The sequence below is a fragment of the Coturnix japonica genome, chromosome 2 (assembly GCF_054131305.1).
Source record: "Coturnix japonica strain WE chromosome 2, WE-NBRP24, whole genome shotgun sequence".
NCBI classification, from domain to species: domain Eukaryota; kingdom Metazoa; phylum Chordata; class Aves; order Galliformes; family Phasianidae; genus Coturnix; species Coturnix japonica.
Window position 1 is genome coordinate 115,048,304 of NC_140664.1, and position 19,902 is coordinate 115,068,205.

At 40.0% G+C, this 19,902-nt stretch overlaps 1 protein-coding gene across 7 annotated transcripts in view; it reads right to left on the bottom strand.

Annotated features, from left to right (window-relative positions):
- Positions 1-19,902, bottom strand: part of SCIN (scinderin) — a 61,070-nt gene that overhangs the window by 18,621 nt on the left and 22,547 nt on the right. For all 7 annotated transcript variants that reach the window (XM_085538554.1, XM_085538553.1, XM_085538555.1 and 4 more), the window contains 2 exons: positions 18,297-18,458; positions 7,111-7,260 (listed from right to left, as the gene is read on the bottom strand). Coding sequence is in view for 1 of the 7 variants with exons in the window: in XM_015853635.3 (XP_015709121.2) it covers positions 7,111-7,260; positions 18,297-18,458 (312 nt within the window). In the remaining 6 variants the exon portion in view is untranslated. The remainder of the gene's footprint in view (positions 1-7,110; positions 7,261-18,296; positions 18,459-19,902) is intronic.

Sequence of the window (19,902 nt, forward strand, 5' to 3'; positions counted from 1 at the left end):
CACAAGATTGGGAGTGCATAGAATGAGCTGGGGAAACCCTTGCAGCTGTCATCTTCAAACACCCAGCTTTTTGGATGTCTCCAAGATAAAAAGTGATCCCATCGTTGGGAAGTTGGAAGGACAAATGAGGGTAGATAATGATAGGACAAGGGGAGATGGTTTCCAACTGAGACAGGGAGGTTTAGGTTAGATATTAGAAGGAAGTTTTTCACACAGAGGGTGGTGACGCACTGGAACAGGTTGCCCAAGGAGGCTATGGATGCCCCATCCCTGGAGGCATTCAAGGCCAGGCTGGATGTGGCTTTTGGCAGCCTGGTCAGGTGGTTGGCAACCCTGTCTATAGCAAGGGGTTGAAACTGGATGATCATCATGGTCCTTTTCAACCCAGGCCATTCTATGATTCCATCCACACTACATTAATAACAAACATGGGAACTCTTTGTTACCATCACTGAGCACTGAAAACTAAGCTGTTCAGGAACCTGCCTACTCACAGCATAATTATAAATACAGTAAGTAATTACACCTGCCACTTTTTTTTTCCCATTTATACCAATCCTTTCTACATTTTTGGTTTCTTTTTTAACTCTTCTTTGTTACATCCTCCTCAAATACCAGCAGATGTTTTACAGTTGAGACCCACAGAGACTCTCTTGCATTCTTGACTTTAGAGATACCAGATTTAGCTGTTTTCTTGGAACACAATGAAGTCTTCGCAGCTTTGCAGACTCAAATTGTAAGCCTTCAGAGTTCAAGCCTCATGTGCTGCAAAAGTTACTGCATGCTTGTGTACTAGAAAACAGCTAGTGGAAATCAATGAGTAACTAATGCTAACGGGAAGCCCCAGGCACTAAGGCACTGCCTACATTCAGCTATTTGTTCTCTAGGCACACACTTTGACAGTCTTTTGCAGTGCCACCATGTAGGTTCACATATATCTATGGTGCTACACATTGGAAATACTAAACAGTTCCCTGTAAGAAAAGAAAGAAAGAAAAAGGATTAAAAAAATCCCTTCTCATGTGCATATTTCTTGGGTACATGCTGGATTTCAGGAACAAATATCTCTGAGATCTTTATGCAGTAAAGAAACTTCTAGTTCTTCACCATGGAATCTCTAGATGCTATAAAGTACATGAAAGTAACTGCTAACAACTATTTCCTTTGGTCTTGTCTTCTTAATTATGCTCATTTAATAACTGGAAATTATAGCATTTCTTCATCAGTAAATTTCCTAATAGCCTAGCACACAAAAGAGAAAAGCCGTTACAAACTCCATTAGTATTCTAACATGTAATTATAAGATTGTAATTGACTAACATGGCAACCCTGCAAGTGCTATCACTGCAGAAAGAGAAAAAAAATATGAGAGATTTTCCCACCTACAAGAATGCAAATGAGATAAGTTATAATTTAATTGCAAGTACTTGCAGCAATTCATGCTGGTTCTAGTTATTCACTGAAATACTTTGTAAAGAGGCATCTTTTCCAGCATATGAAATCAGTTTATTTAGCTCATGCCATGCAGTACATTTGGACATATTCTGAAGTAAGTTACCAATGCAGGCACTGAAATTTGCATTCAGAGGCTGACTTTCAGAGGTACAAAGCCACCTGCCCCTCCCTTTCAGTTCCCTTTAAGCACCTGGCTTCAGACAGACCGTGATTGAAAACTGCAGCTTAAAAAGCATGATTGGTAATTCACAATGTTCCTGAAGAATCCTCCTGGCCAGTCTATGCCCTTCAGGGTAGAACCCCTGCTGATTTAGGTCTAGGGAAAACACTGGGCCAAGTGATGAGCTGGTGAAATCTGCTAAGCCATACTGAAGTCAGCTCAGTGGAAGATCCAAGCTGTGTGCAGGTTGCACAACAGAGTCCTGTCAGGGCAAATTTTAATCAAAAAACAGGAGTGCCTGTAATGAAGGAGAGATACTCTGCCACGTGAACAAAAACTATGTCGCCTGCTTTTGGCAGCTTGCAGATGACTCCTGCAGGGCAAGGGGAATGTACTTTGAGTTCACATCCACAATCCTCATGAATTTAATGTAACAGTGTTAAAAATAAGCTTCCATTTCTCAGATGGGAAAGGGGGAGTCTTGAAAGTTACACATGCATGTGTGCTAACTTTCCCTGGACTATTTTGAGTTCATATCCTCTCCATTAGCATTCAAGAGAAGAAGACCCAAATTCTATCGTTGTAGGCATGTGCATATACCACAAACCACTTCATGAGGAAGTATATTCATCTTTCTGAGATGTAAATATGACTCAAAGTTTCAAATCAGGCTGAGAAAGTTGACTCGGGGTCTGAGTAACATTGCTTTTGCTATTTTCTGTCTATCAGCTTTCCAAAGCCTTTATATTGGCGTTAGAATTTAGTTAGCATCTCTATTCTGTGTGCATCTCACTGTCCAGCCAAGTCTCTGCACAAGGGACAAGTACCACTTTCACTGTCAGCGGCCCCTCTCTACCAAAACTTTCTTTATCCCTTGTACAATGTTGCTTGTTCAAAGCATTGTTCAATGTTTCTTCTGTCCTGGTACTGAAATTCATTTCTAGTATTTATTGCACAAAATTCCCTGGAACTGTGAACATTTTTTTTATTTTTTTTTAAACATCCAGTTCATGGCATACAGCCTTTCAATAAAACCATGTGCAGTCTACAGGCAATTAAATTCTTATGTGATACCTAGCTAACACCTGGCGTCTGTATTACACAGAAGTCGTAACCCTTCTTCCTCCTCTTGTGCCACCCTCACCCCCATGGCTCCTCCACTCCTCTGTTTACAAAACAAATATAATCAAGAACAAGGGAACAAGAAGAAATGCAAATGTTAGGTGAGCAACTATAGCATTTTTTGCTTTCACAGGGCTGTGACTGCAGAGCCTGCTCTTGCTGGCTTCAAGGAAAATAACAGGTATCAGATGAGGGGAGCACATGCTGTTCCTTGAGCCCTATGTAACAATCATCACTCACAGAATAATTAAGGTTGGAAAAGACTTCGAAGATCATCTAATCCAATCATCCACCTACCACCAACACTGCCCACCAAACCACATCCCTAAGTGCTACATCTACACATTTCTTGAACACATCCAGGGACATTGGCTCCATCACCTGCCTGGGCTGCCTGTGCCAGTGCCCAACCACTCTTTCAGGTGGGTTTTTCCCTAATAAAATCCAACCAGAACATCCCCTGGCACAACTTAAGGCCATTCCTTCTTGTCCTGTCATCATTGAACCCAACAGCATTCAGGAATTCTGAGGAGTAAGGATTTCTTAGGAGCTTTAAAGAAAAGAAGGAGAAGTAGGCTGTGTTATCAGAAAGGACAAAGAAGATCTTTCTGTTGCTCAAAAATATTTAAAGTAGGTGAATATTTACAGAAGTATTTTATGAAAATTGAGTTTACATCCATCTGATGTAAGGCCCATAGAACACTAACAAAAAGCAGTACAGGACAGCTACAGATAATAAGGACGCAGAAGATCACTCAGATCATCTAGTCCAACCACCAACCCATGCCTGTGTCCACTCTAGACTATGTTCGTATGTTCCTCAGTGCCACATCTCCACGGTTCTTGAATACCTCAAGGGACAGTGACTCTACCATCTTCCTGTTCCGGTGCCTCACCACTCTTTCTGAGAATAATTTTTTCCTAAAATCCAACCTGAACCTCTCCTGGTGTAACTTGAGGATATCACCTCTCCTCCTATTGCTGTTACTTGAGAGCAGAGGCTGACCACCACCTTGCTACAACCTCCTTTCATGAACAAATGGCTAAGTAGAAGTTGCAGGATTAATTCATAGTTTAGTGAAAACTCAGTTTATCTTAACATATCAGATCAAGCTGTTGATAGGAAATGTGTGGAGGACTGCATGCCTTCCATCTTTCTCTTGGATGACTTGGAACAGAACACTGCTCCCTGTATTAGTGCAAACAGCATCATCTTGCTGGCCAGCTACAAAACCTTCTGGCATTTCTCAGTTATCTCAATGATCTGTTGGTACACAAAAGTGGTGTTGTGAAACCCCTGCTCTCCACTGCAAGCAGTCAGGACAAGCCTTGTTCTCAAAACTGGGCCCAGGGCAGCTTCTGATAGGGCTAGAAACTGAGGATTTGGTCCAGAGTTAGCTTTGAATTAATATATTTAGTGTTCTTTTTGGTTTAAAGAAAAAAAAGAAGTGGAGTTAGCTCTAACTCTAATGTGGTCATATTACAGTGACCAAATTGACTCATGATTGCCAAGACCTATCTTTAGATTGGTCCCATGCAGGTTAAAAATTTCCTGTAACACAATTTGAGCATTCAGACCTAAGGCCCAGCAGAATGAGTAAACTGTTCAGCTGTTTACATGTCAGAATCAGTGCAGAGCTGGCAATGAGTGAATTTCACTACGGGCAGCTGCAACTGCAGGGAGCAGTCACAGTTACTGAGCAGGAGCAGCAGCAATTTCTCCACCTTAGTCACTTGATTTTTCAAATTACCAGGGCAGCAATCTTTTACAGCACTTCCTAGCTAAACCTGCCAGTTCCTCACTTAAAATGCAAGCATAGAGGTGAAACCAAGTGGATAAAACACCTTTGATGTGCTTGCACAGGGAGTTTTAGCCTCATCCTCACAGTGGAAGAATTTCAGTTATTCATGCAGCACCATTATAGGCCTTCTGTATGCTCACAGCAAGTCTGACTTTGCCAGACATCCTGGATTTCCTGATTGTGAGCATAGGATGGTCATTGTGTGCTCCCAAGTAGCCTGTGGTCACAATAGCGGGGGTTGCCATTGTCACAGCCACTCATGTACCAGTTTCCAACCATTCTACTCTCCTAGGGCAAGCATGCTGCATGGGGCTGGCCTGCCACAGCAATTTATCCAGCCCTCTAGCACGCTCCAGACAGCTTTTTCCCATGGGCAAATTGTGCAAGAAGGGCAGACTGATCCCAGGTCCCTGCTGAAACAGAGCAGTCGGGAGTAGGCAACTGCCCTTGTCAGAACAGTTCACCTCACCTACAGCAGGAAAATGGGCATCCAGGAACCACAAACCCATTGCTGCCTTGGATAGTCTTGTGGCAGGAAAGAAATCTGGCAGTATTTGTTGTATGGAAGCCAATAGATTTTCAGCTTACAGCTAGGGAGAATCATTCCTGATATTTATCAGAGGAAGTAACTAAGAAATCACATTCTGATTTCAGCCATGCACCAGATGAAGAAATTATTATTTTAATAATACTCTCCCCTAGAAAAGACTGCAACTTGACTGCTACTCTTTGGACCCAGCCATCCAGCCAGTGTTTCACCCAGCGGAGAGTATGCCCATCCAGACCATGGGCAGCCAGCTACTCCATGATAATGTTATGGGGACAGTGTCAAAGCCTTACTGAAGTCCAGGCAAACCACATCGACAGCCTTATCCTCATCCACTAAGCAGGTCATCTTGTCATAGAATGAAATCAGGTTTGTCAGACAGGATCTACCGTTCATAAACCCATGCCAACTGGGCCTGTTCCTCTGGTTGACCTTTAATTGGTCCATGATGGTTCCCGAGGTTATTTGTTCTATAACCTTCCTGGTCACCAATGTGAGACTAATAGGCTTGTAGCTACAAGGATCATCTTTCAATGGGCATCACATTTCCAGCCTCCAATCCACCGGGACAACCCTGATCAGCCAGGACTGCCAAAAAATGATGGAGAGTGGTTTGGCAACTCCCTCAGAGCTCTAGGGTGCAATCCATCCAGCCCCATGGACTTGTAAACATCCAGGTTTCAGAGCAGGTCCAAAACTATCTCATCATGGATCATGCAGGGCTTATTCTGTTCCCCATACCCATCTATCAGTGCAGGGGACTTTGTTCTCAGGGAATAACAAGTTTTACTATTACAGACTGAGGAAAAGGAGGTATTAAGTACCTCAGCTTTATCCTGATCCTTGGTGAACAAGCTGCCCTCGGCATCCAACAAGGGATGGAGATTCTCCCTAGCCATCCTAATGCTAATTCCAGAGCAGTTAGCCCAGGCAAACACTATAGCAGGCTAATAATAATGGTGCAGAAACAATGAGAAACCAGTAATGAATGCTAGGAACTGGATACATAGAGCAAAAATAAGGATTATAGGCTGTATATGTTCATTAGGTTAACAAACTCCTAGCTCATTAACAGCATGTATGAGCACTGCAATGTGGGTAGCACTAGGCAGTAAGCCCTGGCTGCCAGTGGACTCACCTGAAATAAACTCTTACAGTGGTAGCAATGAAAGCCATGAACCTACTCACATGGCACTGTCATTCCTCTTCCCTCTAGTTTACAGCCTAAAAGGAGAAGCTGAAGTTTCTTCATACACTGTTGACCAAGTGGTAAAATGATTTATTCTGATATCCTAACAATATGTGACAAGATCAAAATGCAACCTTGGCATTTTTCCTGCTCTTACTCACTCTCAAGGCTCTACAAAACAAGTTGCGCACAGTTGGCAAGCAGGTACCAGGGCGGGGCCAGCATGTCCTGGCCACACACATCCTTGTGGGGTGTTGGCAGCAGCCCTCAGCCACCCATGTCCCTAACATTGCATCTGCAATTGAACGTGAGCCAGATAAGAGGTGCAAAGTGCAGCTGTTATGGTCCACACTCCCAACTCATCACGAGCCTATTAGAAATCCCATGCAAAGCCTCGAGTGGCAACCCCAGTATGGGCTGGGCCTGAGGGAACCTACTTGACAGCATTTTCCTGCAGTGCCACCCAGCCCAGGCAGGCTGCAAACTGAGCACACACTGCAAATAAGGAACAGGACTTTGGCTCTAATTGTCAGTCTGTGCTCTTTTCATCAGTGTTACTGATATAAAACATGTACTACATGTTTTACTGCTTAAACCAGTACTAATCACATTCCATGAGCCAAAACTGAAGATGTACACCATCAAAAATAAAGGCATACAAGCAAGCACCATTCAGCATCACCTCCTGAAGTTAATCTGAAGTGTACTGCACAACTTAACTCTCTCCAAGCTCCTGGACTCCTTGCAGATCACAGGTTTTGAGCCCAATTCGGTTAAGCTCCTGAAGTATAACAGCATTCTTATTCACAGTAACTGCATATAAATGATACAATACCGTTATAAGCTCATCCGGTTCACTTCCTTCTTCCACCGTAATTAATCTGGACCTCCCATTTCGTTCATTGTCCCGAATGCCAACAGCAACTTGAGTGGCCTTCAGGCGCTCATATTTGTTGCATGAAGAGCCACACCACTGATAGATCTCCTAAAATAATTCAAAGCATGTATAAGTTAGCAATATTTCAACACAGCAAAATTATTTTATTCATGATTATCTGACTGCAGCTAACCAGCAGACTATCAGTAAAGTTACATTTTTCAGTGGATCTTTAATGGAAGCATTTCTAACTTACCTAGATATCTCCAGTAAACAAGATATTTACGTACTGTAATTCAGTATCCACATATGAGATCATCCAGACTCACAATATTAAGTTTTGATTTTACAGGGATATATCTTCAACTATTTAAAGAACCTGAAAGCTCCTAAATTTGCTGCTGTAAACTGTTTTTATTTTACAACTGGCAATTCCTCTTCTATGTTATTTTAACAGTGCCGGCTCTTATCACTAGCAAAATACAAATTCATTGTAAAATCTCAAGGAAAATTCATTGTATCTGCACCTCAAAGTAAAGTTACTATCTTTCAAATCATTCTTTTTATTTTGGTGACCTTTTGCTATATAATACTTGTAATGTACTCAACGCAATTTGTAACCCATTGCATCAAACCTCCAAACCAGCTCAAGTGCAAATCAATGTCACAGGCACTTTCAATAAAAAGCCATCCCTGCTGGGAGATTTGTCCTTGGGGTACAGCTGATCCAGTGCTCATAAAAGTTTATTAGCCTTGGATAAATGTGAGCTCTTCCAACTGTAGTTATCACAATTGTCTTTATAAATGACTTACAGAGATTTACAGATCAGAAATACACAGTTTTTTATTATTATTGCTATAACCAAGTTACTTAAAACAAGATGGGCATATACCTTCCTGCCTTAGGAAATGACTATAGCACAGGCAAAAGACACATCTGTAAGAGATGTCTGCATGCAAAAAATGCAGCAGCTAGGAGCAAACTACACAGATTCACCCGATTGTGATTGCCACCTTTACAGGGAGCTCCTCAGACAACACAGCAATGGCTCCTAAATATTTTAAAAGGCTTTCAAGCCCTTCATCTCATCTGACTGAACAGGTAGTGAGTAGTTAGGCCCACCACACAGTATGGGAAGTGCAACTGATTCAGAACAGAGCATGTCCCCTGAGGCACCACTCAGGGAGGAGGGCCACCAGAACCAGCCTAAGACAGGTCACCAAACTCAGCCACACTGCAGATAGAGGAGTTCCAGTTCTGAATGTCCCATGCTTCATCCTAAATGCAAAGTGTTTCAGGATACAGAATTTAAATTTAAGTCTTGATGAAAACTGCTATGAGGCAGAATGTAAACTGCAGGTCCCCTAGAGGGTGAGCTGGGAGAAGATAAACAAAGGATATGAATCAGCTTGGCTGGCTGTGCTTCTTTTGGATGAAAGTCATTTGATTCTTTTTGACATTATTCAAATAGCCCAACAGCAACAATAAAGGTAAATACTGTCTGAAGCATCAAAAAGGGTAGACTGGTTTGCGTTAAACTTCAGTGAAAATAATAAAGAATAACATACAGAGGTTTAGGTTTTATTATATATATACACACAACTCTACAATTCACATTTTAAACAAAAATCAATTTAATTCAGAAAAGTTTTCTGAGTTTTTTTTTCCTATTATCATTAATGGTATTAATTTAATACCATTATCATTATTATAATTGTACTTAAAAAGATGGCTTGAAATAAGTGGGAGAATATTACTGTTCCTCAGTACTACCAGGTATAAACTTTATTAGACAGCTAGCAATGATGCCAGCTGTATGTAAAACAGCACCAGTAACTTCTGATAATTACTTTCCATAACCAGCCTGGACATGCTACAAAATAAATAAATAAATGAAATAATAAAAAAAAAATATTAAAAAACAAACAAAAAAAAACCCAAACAAACAAACAAAAAAAAAACCACCAAAAAACAAAAAACCCACACCTTACTGATCTCACAGCCAATTTCCCTTCCCTTCCTTTAGGAAGCTTCTCTCAGCAGTGATGCTTTAAGTTTACGCCAGGGTTACATGGATTCCCAGAATTAGATTGCTTTCAACTTGCAGATGTTACACAGTTAAAACAGTGGGGTTTTCACCCTGGTTTTATCAGTCATCTGATTATAGATCCAAGACCAAATAAAAAAAGTCCAAGTTCTGTTTTAAATAACTGTATTGCACAAGTGTCCAGAATCTGGAGATCCATTCTTGGCTTCAGGTCTGAAACCTACCTTAAATCTGATTTTGACATTTACACAAAAGAATATCTGTGCAGATTCAAGGAAACAGAATTTCTAAGTCATTCATGAAAGACTGTCTTGATTGTATGTAAAAATACAAAAGTTTCAACTCAAGCAGATGTTTTAATATTACTGTTATAGCAATGCACTGCCTCAGCCACAAGTTCTGGAAGACTCAAAACAGACTTTGAGCTTTGGAGAATTTCACTACTCAAACTTAATTCTTATCTTGGCCTACCTCCTAACTGAGCTTATTTGCAATATGACAAAATAAGAGTCACGAGTGATATAACAGCAGTAAACAGGAATTCTTTATTTCCCACACCCTACAGAAGGAATAAGGAAGACGATGACATGTAGAGAGGTTGGGCAAATATTGCCTTATCTCAGTGTGTATGCTGAAATTCACAGAGATCGCTCATTCATAAAGGTTAAAAGTTCAACAGCCTTCTATTGGTTTTTCTGTTAACCAGACATGCAACCTCAAACAAATATTTTCATCTACAAAATGAATATTTACTGACTACACTGGATACTGCGAGACTTAAATTATCACCACAAATTACGAAGACCTTTAGTTCTCAGACAATAAATTCACCTTTTCCTTTCTTAGCATCTCCTAAAGGTCTCCTAAAGGCACAGCACATCCTGGCTAACTCCTATTCACAGTATGCTCTCCCACTTTGCCTTCAGGAAGTAACTAAACTGAGCTCTCTAAACCCAGCTCTGTGCTGGAGGATGAGCTGGAGGAAGGAGGAAAAACCTTCAAGAGCTACAGCAGAGGATTTGGAGGGTTTTTACTTGCAAACCTTATTTTATTGCTACGTGAGAAAACACACAGAAAAACGTATCCCATTAACTTGAGCTAATTTTAAGGCCCATAATAACTTGCAGACTATAGGTTCAAAAGTACTACAATATTATTCAAACTTTTCTCAGAATTCTCTTTGCAAAAGTCTTTGATAAGTCTTCCACAGTAGGCAATAAAATATATGCACTTTCATTTGCAAAATATGGTTGTTTCAGCTGTGTGGGAACCGTTGAATCATGGCCTGAACCTCTGATTGATCACCTGAGGTGAGCACAGTGTCAGCCATGGGAGCACAGGTGTTACCAGAAGGGGTGGAGCCTGGCTTCAGCTCTCCTAGACCCCATTTAAGGGCTGACTGCCAACAAGGAAGGATCTCACTCTGGAGAGAGAATGTAACATCCAGTGCTACAACCCCCTTAAAATTTTTGTTTAGTTGCCTCTGATTTCAAAGTAAAATCATTTTCTCAATCATTCCAATTTATGTTGCGTTTTCTGGCCTCACCTTAGAAGTTCAGGGGGATATTTTCACATTTGTCTTCTTGATACAGTTTATTCATTTCAGTTTCTAGTGAGATCGAGGTTTTAACTATTTATCCTCAGAGGGGAGAAAAAGTTTAAAAGCTATAATAACTTTCTGACAAGGTTAATATTTAGATTTACCTAAATATATAACAAGAGTCAGCTAGTTACCTAACCACACCCAGCATGCCACTCAGCTTTTGGCTTGTATGTTATTATTTATACATTTATTTTTAGGTATAGATATAAGCATGGCCTTTAGGGTAGACACTATAAGAAAACCTACACAGTATTTGCCTTTAACTCACTCGGTGCTTTCACAATTTCTTAGCTGTACTGTACCTATTTTTAGCCTTGTTTTGCTAACCTTGTTTTCAATTGGTAGGCTGACAGAAATTGTTTCCAATAAAACAAAAATAGACACCAAGGGAAAGAAAAAAAAAAGGAAAAATACAAAAAAGGAACTGCATTCATTCATCACTAATTCCTGTGCCAAGTCCACTTTATTTTCAGAAGGTTACAGTAGCAGCATTTTTTTTTCTTTTTTTTTTTTTCTTCTTAATCTCTTCAACAGAGTTTAAAAGAAATGCTGTGGACAATCAATATCAGTATCCTTATGGGAGCACAGTAGGACTCCCATAAGTAGTTTCCAGTGAGGAAAGTGTAGTCTTGAATAATCAGTGACCATTCCATAGTTCCTGAGAGAGATCAGGAAAGCAAAACAGATCTGTACCATGGACACTGAAGTTATTACAAGGTCCCATCTCATCTGCGAGTTCTGTAGGAAGGCAGTCTGTTTTCCTAGTTATGAATTAGCACCAGGGATCAGGAGTCATGGGTTTTACTCCTGACAGTTGTGGGGTTGGAGAGTGACTGTAAGTAAATCATATGATATTTAGATATACACAGTACATTAAAAGAGTGACCCAGCTTCTGTACAGAAACACACGGCAGGATGATTATATATGGGACAAGAAACTGAGTAACAGCGCTTTGGCACTTTTTCCTCTGTGGAGTGGGATTGTGAAAGCGTAACTCCTGCCCTCCTATCCAAGCTCCAAATGGGACGTAGAGCTAGAAGAGGAAAAACAGCGATGTACTTATTTCAGAGGTAACACAAAAATAAGCCTTTCCTTTCTAATACACAGCCACCTCTGTATTTGACTGGCAGACAGCTTAGTTTGGCACAGAGGAAAAATTGTCTGTGTTCCTATCCTTGACCAGGACGAACAAAGCAAAAGCCAAGAAGCTTACACTGGTGAAAAATTCAGTTTTATTCTGGATATAAACATGTCCTGAACATGCACATTTCAATCCCATTTCTTCTCTCAAGTACCTAGTAATCTAGTGTACTACAACTACCTAGTAATCCATAGTGTACTCCTGATTTGCATTCTCCTACAGGAATGGACATTAAGCAGCTGAGCTAAGGAGTTTTCAAAAGTAATTTAAAACAAATTCAAAGCTTCAGTTTTGATAGAAAGATACTTAAAATGTCAAGTCTGGCTAACCTTAAAATATTGTAAAACATAAGATTTAAAGAATGACTTTAGGCAAAGTATTGTCAGACAATGTGTCTCCATTCTTTGTTGGCAAGCCCTGATGTAAACTAAACCTGTCCATCTTTCCCTACATCTATGCTTAAAAATGCTCCCATAATGCAATTGCACCTCACTTAAGAAAATAAATCAATAAACACCACTCTTAGTTTAAGTGTCAGTTAAATCTATAAGAGTGGATACTGCTTTGTCTGCATGACATAGCTTATTCTGACTTAAATTTCATCAGTCAGGATGTTCCTTGGAACCAGGATATTGAGTACAGAGTCACAGCTATGAAACAGAGGGACTTAGTGTAAGAAAAAACATTTCAGTTAAATATGCTTACTCATGTAGAATACCATGCTATGTTATTGTTACGTCCACAACCCCTAAGAGGACTAAAAGCAAGAAAGAAGGTTTGTAAAGTCGTTATTCCCTGAATTCCTTTTTCCTCTTAGGCTTAACTACTTCTATTTATATATAGAACCAGACCAGAGCCTGGGCAAATAACCACATCACAAAGGTACTGCAGTAGTTCAGTGTGTTACAAGAAAGTCTGATGAGGCATGTAAAGAAAGGTAAGTCAGTGGGAGATGATCAGCGGAGCAGGAGTAACCAAAGGAGGTGGCATTCCTATTGGAAAAAGCATATTGTTGTATTGAGTGTTGCTAGAGATAGTTTGAACACATGAATAGTGGCAAAGTTTCAATGCATATCTATCATGCAGGAATGGACAGATACAGCAAGAAGGGTTAGATTGAACCAGGTTAATGTAGACTTCTGGAACATTTTTCTCAGTTTCTAAAGTATTCAATATTTTTTCCTGTCTTGGCTGTTGAATTCATTAGACAGAAATGTTCTCCTCCTCCCCGCCCCCCTTGCCTGATAGATACTGAATCTACCTTTCATTTGTTAAAACAGTGATATAATGAAACCACTGAAAGCTGTGGAGTTTTGATTATCCAAAATACGCTCTGAATTCATTCAGACAGAATGCAGCTTAGACCACCAGGAGCCCAGCCCTAGCATGGTTACAACAGCATCTTTGTAATCAGTCTAGGAGTCTCCCACTTGATTCAACTGGAACAAACTGTCATGGTAAAAATAAGTACCCCAGGCATACACTTACACTGTATTTATTTTCCTTCACACTTGTTTTAACAGTGTGTTCTGGGAATATTTGTTGTTACACCACACTGAAAAAAAAAAGGCTGAGTGAAAGGAGTATATTCATTCTGAATAACGGTGTCTCAGGCAGCAAGGCGTCTCAATTTCCTACAGCAACAGGAAGAAAACTAACTTAAGGCTTGTGTGTGTTGTCTCAGCCTTCATGATGTGTCTGTTTTAGCCAGTTTTCTGCATATATGTTTAGGTGGAAAGGGGAAAGAAAAAACAAAACTTTTAACTTTCAGGGAAAGTTAGGGAAACTACAGACCCTGAATACTCAGCTGAAGAGAAAGAAAAGGCTGAAATAGTGTTGTAGGAGAAGCTATGAATGAAAAACATGGATAAAGAAGGACACGACTAGTTGAATGTGACAGTGCCAAGGAAAGCAACTATACAGAAACTTACAGCAATGAACTCCCACATGCAAGAAAGAATCTGCTCTCCCAGTCCTGTTTGAAGCAATACATATGCTGATTGTGAACTGCTTTCTTTAAAGGGAGAGAAGAGTCACCTAGAAGAGACAATGCAGGCAAAAAGGAAGGAAATTACAGAAGCAAAACCCAAACTGTTAAAGTTGCAATGTGACACTGAATTATAGCCTGTTGTCATAATGCCACAAGCATGTGTTCTGCTAACAATTAAAATAACAAAGAAGAAGCTAATTTTCTACTTGTAGTTTTGTTTTCATATATACTAAGTTCAGTTTTCATGAAAAGCAACTGCTGTACCAAAGAAGTGCTCCTGCTAGATGTGTTCTTTTAAGTACCTTTACGGAAGATAAGACAGCTCTTTTACACTTGACATACTGATTATGCCAGGAAGTCATGTGAGACCTTCCTGACAGATACATGACAACAACTTTACTCATGGTCATACTTCTGTTTTTGACATCATAATTTTTAGCATAATTTTCATTTCTGATTCACAGAGCCTTTGTGCATTGACTGCTGTAAGGTATAACAAAGTGCAGGCACACAGCAGGCCCATACATTTCAAGTCAGCAACCTCTTGGCTGTTACAAGTCAATATATAAGCGCTACCATAGTAATGGGAAAGATGGACAACAGTATAGTTTACTTACAGCATTTACTTGACTTCTGGTATAGCTATCATCTAGCCCTCTGCATTGTTCCTTTGCGAAGAGGGATAGGCCAGTGTTACATTTTTAAAGCTCTGTTTGAACTCAAGGAATATTTTTGCTGGTCATTAGGGAAATAATTTAAACAGCTTTCTTCTAGTAGAGTTACTCAAACTGAAGTGAGAAACCAAAAACAAAAAAAACCACCACCAATAACCTAACCACTTCACATTTTATTGTATTGCCACTCACACCGCTTCTGCATTTTGCTAACTGCTCTCTTCTTCACTGACCAGACTTTCAGCTCTTCCCATACCATCGATGCCCCTCAACACTCGTATTTTATACATCACCATTCTGCACCAATGTACACATAGTAAACATCACAATACACTTTAAAAGTATCACTGAAGGAAACTGGGGTGTGTGTGGAATAGACAAGTTTTTAGCACACTATGTCAGAAATAGAAATGTATATGCAATAAAGGGGAAAAAAAGTGTCTAGTGAAAGCAGCTGGGAGATAGGCAAACCGTACCAGGTGTAAAGAGGGACAGCACAGAACATAAGTAGTTAAGACCATCAGGAATCACCAAGCCTGTCCTGTTTCTCAAGCAGGGCACAGTGAATTGCTCAGCACTCTCTGGCCAGAAAGACTGCATGTGTAATGTGGCAGAAAACCATGGCTTCTGAGAGGGCTATGGGACAGCTGTGCCAGGAGAGGATGCACTAAGAAGCACAAGTCAACAGGGCAAGGAGCACTTCTAGACCTGTAGAAAGCCTTCCTGCAGCTGCCTTATACTTGTCCTACCTGAGCTGCTGTTAGGACAGGACTGCTTCCCAGGTTCAGCATGGAGGTTGCATGGACATTCCTTGTAGAAGAAAATCAGGCATGCTCCTGGATCACTCACCACACACAGGAATCAATGTGGTGGTTACATAGCTCATGTAAGAAGGCTTCCAGAAGACTGTTTGAACATCAGGTCTTTACCCACTGGCTACTGACTTTCCTTATGTCAAAGACAGGGCTTTTCTGACATCTGAAGCTATCTTCTTCTCCAGATTTGAAAGTTAGAATTAGGCAAAATATCTTGCTCAGGTTTTATCTTAAGTGCTACAGGTACAATCTATTGAGCAACATAGCTTCTCACACTAACCATCAGAAACTGAACTGTGACCTCATACCTAGCTATCTGGAAATGCACAAACATGCCTTCAACTCAGAGAACTATCACCAGACAGAAGACTTAGTGGTCAGTAATAGTTTTATTCATAACTGTTATTACCTTAACTTTCCCCCCCTGTTCAAATGAGAGGTTTAAAAATAGTATAGTACTTGAGCTTAGCTGGAAAACTGAAGTGACTTAAATAAGTAGCTTGACATAATGCAACAAGAAATGGACTGCATGAGTAGTTTTGCAGTACCATGGAGATCATCTTCCTAGTTAGCTGTGAGACTGGAAGAAGTACATATTGGAAAATCATCTTATTTGACAGGCTGCAATACTTTGCTTGTAAGAGCACTGACAATAAGCTCATTACTTTGTGCAATTACTGCCCATTAATCTCAGATGGTGATCCAGTGATGCCCTGAAATAAATCCCAAGACTTAAGAACAAGCTTATCAATGATTTATTTTATTTCTATTAAATAACCTATTTGAGCCAAAACACTTAAAAAAATAATAATAATAAAGACTCCTACATTAAGAGCTCCTTTAAAAGGCTCACCTATTTACAATGAACTTCCAATAGTGGAAAATTTCAACCTGAAATACAATTACTTCAGCTTGAAATACAGTTCTTAGAAAAAAAAAAAAATACACTGTCACAGCAGAAATCTTGGGCAAGTTTTGTATCACATCTATTTCTCAACAGGCATTTCAGGTAGACTTGCATATTCATCTTACAGTACATCAGATGTTGCCTTTTCACTTCTCAAGAAAGGTGTGGCTTACAAAGTTACTGATAATTAAATTTCTGCAAGTGGGCATCAAAATACAGTCTTTATTTGTTTATCCATCCAAGAAAACCTATCCTTCTGCCACCACTGGCTCAGTGAGGCTAGCCACTGTTATCAGCCATGTCATTCAACTGACTCCATAGCCCAGTAAAGATCTAAGTGTTCACACATCTAATCTTCCTTCCTAAAACAGCACAGAATTACATAGCTTCTTAACATCTGTCTTATCAGTCAGGAAATAAGAACCACAGTGATGTTATACTAAGAAGCCTCACAAGGAGGCTCACAATGTACATTCAGTGTTAAAAAGCACACAAGAATCTAAAGCATTACATTTAAATTGCTGAGTGACAGCACTTAGTACATCTCACCAAGCTATACATCTAAACCCACATCTAACACCCACAGTACATCTATATACCTACTGTACATTTCATCATCACTGTCATTTCTGCAGGGTCCCTTTAGTAATTGCTTTAGGTGAACAAGGCATCTCCAGCACAGTAAGGGCCAAGAGAAGTCAGACTGGAACACACCCACCCTCCACTGGATGTTTGTGGAAGGGTAACTCCAAACTACAAAACTCAAGCCCTAAGACATCCTGACTGCAATAGCAGGCATTTCCTACTGATGGTTAGTTCCAAATTGCCCATCTTCCATGGGTTAACTCTGAAAGGGAATAGGTAATCTAGCTCTTCTTTGCCTCCTTAATACAAAGTGACATTCAGAGACAACATTTTGGATATTGATCACTTGGATGTTTCAGATGCTCAGACCATACCATCACAGGAAGAAATACTGTTTGCTGTGTTATCTGAAGACTGCTAAGCATGATTAGAACGTAACATACTCTATATGGCTAAATGATACCAATATCTTCATTCACCACAATGGGGGATGGGGGAACGGGGGGGTACGGGGGGGGGGCTTTTAATAGCTTATAACACAAATTAAGAGCTCTTTTCTCAGTGTGTGAAGGAACTCTTCTCAAACCTTGCTGAAACCACTGACCACTTCCTTGTGAAGCATTAAAGTTTGGGTCAATTGCTGTTGCAAGAGCTCATGAGAAAATAACTCATCTGCAAGGTAGTGTTTTGTACATGTCAGCATATCTATCTGAAGTTATTCATTTGTCTGACAACTAGTATCTAAAAAGAATGAACTACTTGCCAGGTACTACCTGTAGGTATTAGAAAGTTAACATGAGTTTTAAAGCAACAGTACAGTCCTCTAGGCTATCTAGAGGATTGATGTAATTCTATAGTGAGCAGAATTATCTTCCCATACCTGTCCATACATTCCTGCATTCAGTTTCTCTAACTGCTTTTAGCAGAAAGTCTTTCAGTGTAGGAGTGCTTCTCAGGATCTCTACTCGCGTATAAGCAATCTGTTGAAAAACTCTAGTTTTACAACACTCTTTATGATCAGCTTATTATGATAACATATCTTGCAGCTTATTTCTTCAACTGTCAAAATCAAAGTTGAAAAAAAATTGAGGAAGTGCTCTGAAGGAAGAAGTGTAATTTGTGTTCTGTTCTCAGCCTTAGCACTGAAAGGACTCAATATGAACAGCTTAAGCTTAAAACATGAGTAAAAATACCTTCAGTGCCTGGAGTGGGAAATAATTATTTGCTGAGCAATCTGTGTATACTTTAGAAACCATTTAGGGCAGTTTTGAGCTTTCAAAGTGTTGCGACAACAGAAGTTATTTCCTACAGAAGCATCTTTTCTCCCCTGAAATGCACATCTCCTACTTTTCAGTACAAGTTGCTTTGGGAAAGACTTACATTTCCAAGGTCAATAATGAAACAATCTCCTTTGTTAAAGCTGGCCCAAGTCAAGGGGACTTCTGTGGCTCTCACAACTCTCCTGCCTTTGATATGGAGAAGCCTCCGGGCACTCAGATCATTTGTAACAACGTGATTAAATCCAGAAGCAACACCACCTGCCTGAATAAAAACACAAAGCATCAAGCTTTATTTCAGCTTCATTTCTTTGAACTTACCTTTTTGCTGCAGCTCAGAAGCAAGCAGGGAAGAGTTCATGCAGTAAGCCACAACTGTACACATTTTAACAGTGCTGGCCACAGACCAGACAGACATGGGGAACATGTCTGTTGCTGAACTGTCTGGCCTTAATCTGAGGGAGCAGATATCACCCTGCTTCAAAAGGTGTTTCAAAAGTATGGGGAAAAGGAAAGAACAGGATTCACTACCTTCTCCTATATAACTAAGAAGATGCTGTGATAGACTTTTTGTCTTGACAAGGTGGTTAGAATTACATAACTGAGGAAAAACAGGAACATCAGTCCTGCATAGTTTTCTCTATTTCTTTAAATCTCAAGAGTCCCATTAATTTGTGAGTCTGGTTATGCACAGAGGGAGAGGGGAATTGAATAGCAGGTCTATAATTTTCTGAAGGAATATTTGCAGCTTAGGAGATAAGCTAGCCAAGAGCACCAAACTAGGGGGAAGCAAGACCAGGTTACTGATTTATACATCTATAAACTAGGTTAAAGCCTAACTTATTACTGTAAATTGGCTTGGCTATCTGCCTGCATGAGGCAGATTTCTCTATTCTTCCGGGAGACCCAGTCCTTAGACTGGAAAAGGCAGCCACTCCTGAAAGTACAAAGGAAAAAAAAAAAGCAAGAGTTCAGTGTCATCAGTTCACTGCCAAGCTCTCTAACACAGAGCTTAAAAAAAATAATTCATTAGGTTGTATAGACTGTGACAAATTACAAACCTCCCTAACAAGGAAAACAGCTGGGTTCCCATAGCACCCATTCAAAGGGGATGCATTACTTCACACTCAGAATACCATAGATGTGTGAAAAGTATTTCCTTCTAAAATACTGCTTCTAGAAGAGACTGTCACTGCTCCTTTTTAAAATACAAAAATTTCCTGAGATCTATATGGAATTTTGCTAGTTATCTCAAAGAAAAAAAAAAAATCAGTAGGACTAGAAGAGTTTTTGTATTTAGCACAAACACCATTTTTAGACAAAAGTGAGGTCTGGGTTTCTCCCACTGTTCATGGGGTTTTTTTGCTCCTTACGCACAGTGGGCTCTTCATTTGAGGAAGATGATTCAGGTTACAGCACAGAAATGGTTTCTGCAAGACTTATGTCTCCTAAACAAAGAGTCCCATGAGCTCATGCAGTTACAAGAGTATGTATGGAACTTCATGAACATTTAATTTGGGAGTACGGAAAACACTCCTGAGAGAGGTCTGCACTTACCAAAAAGAGCACTGACAAACCAGCTGATATTTGCATAGAAAGTAATGGGATTCTACAGCTTAGAGCAGATCTAAAACTACTAAGCATTAAATAAACAATTTTTAATCTTTCAACAACAAATACTTGATGTTACCTGGGGGGAACAATGTTAA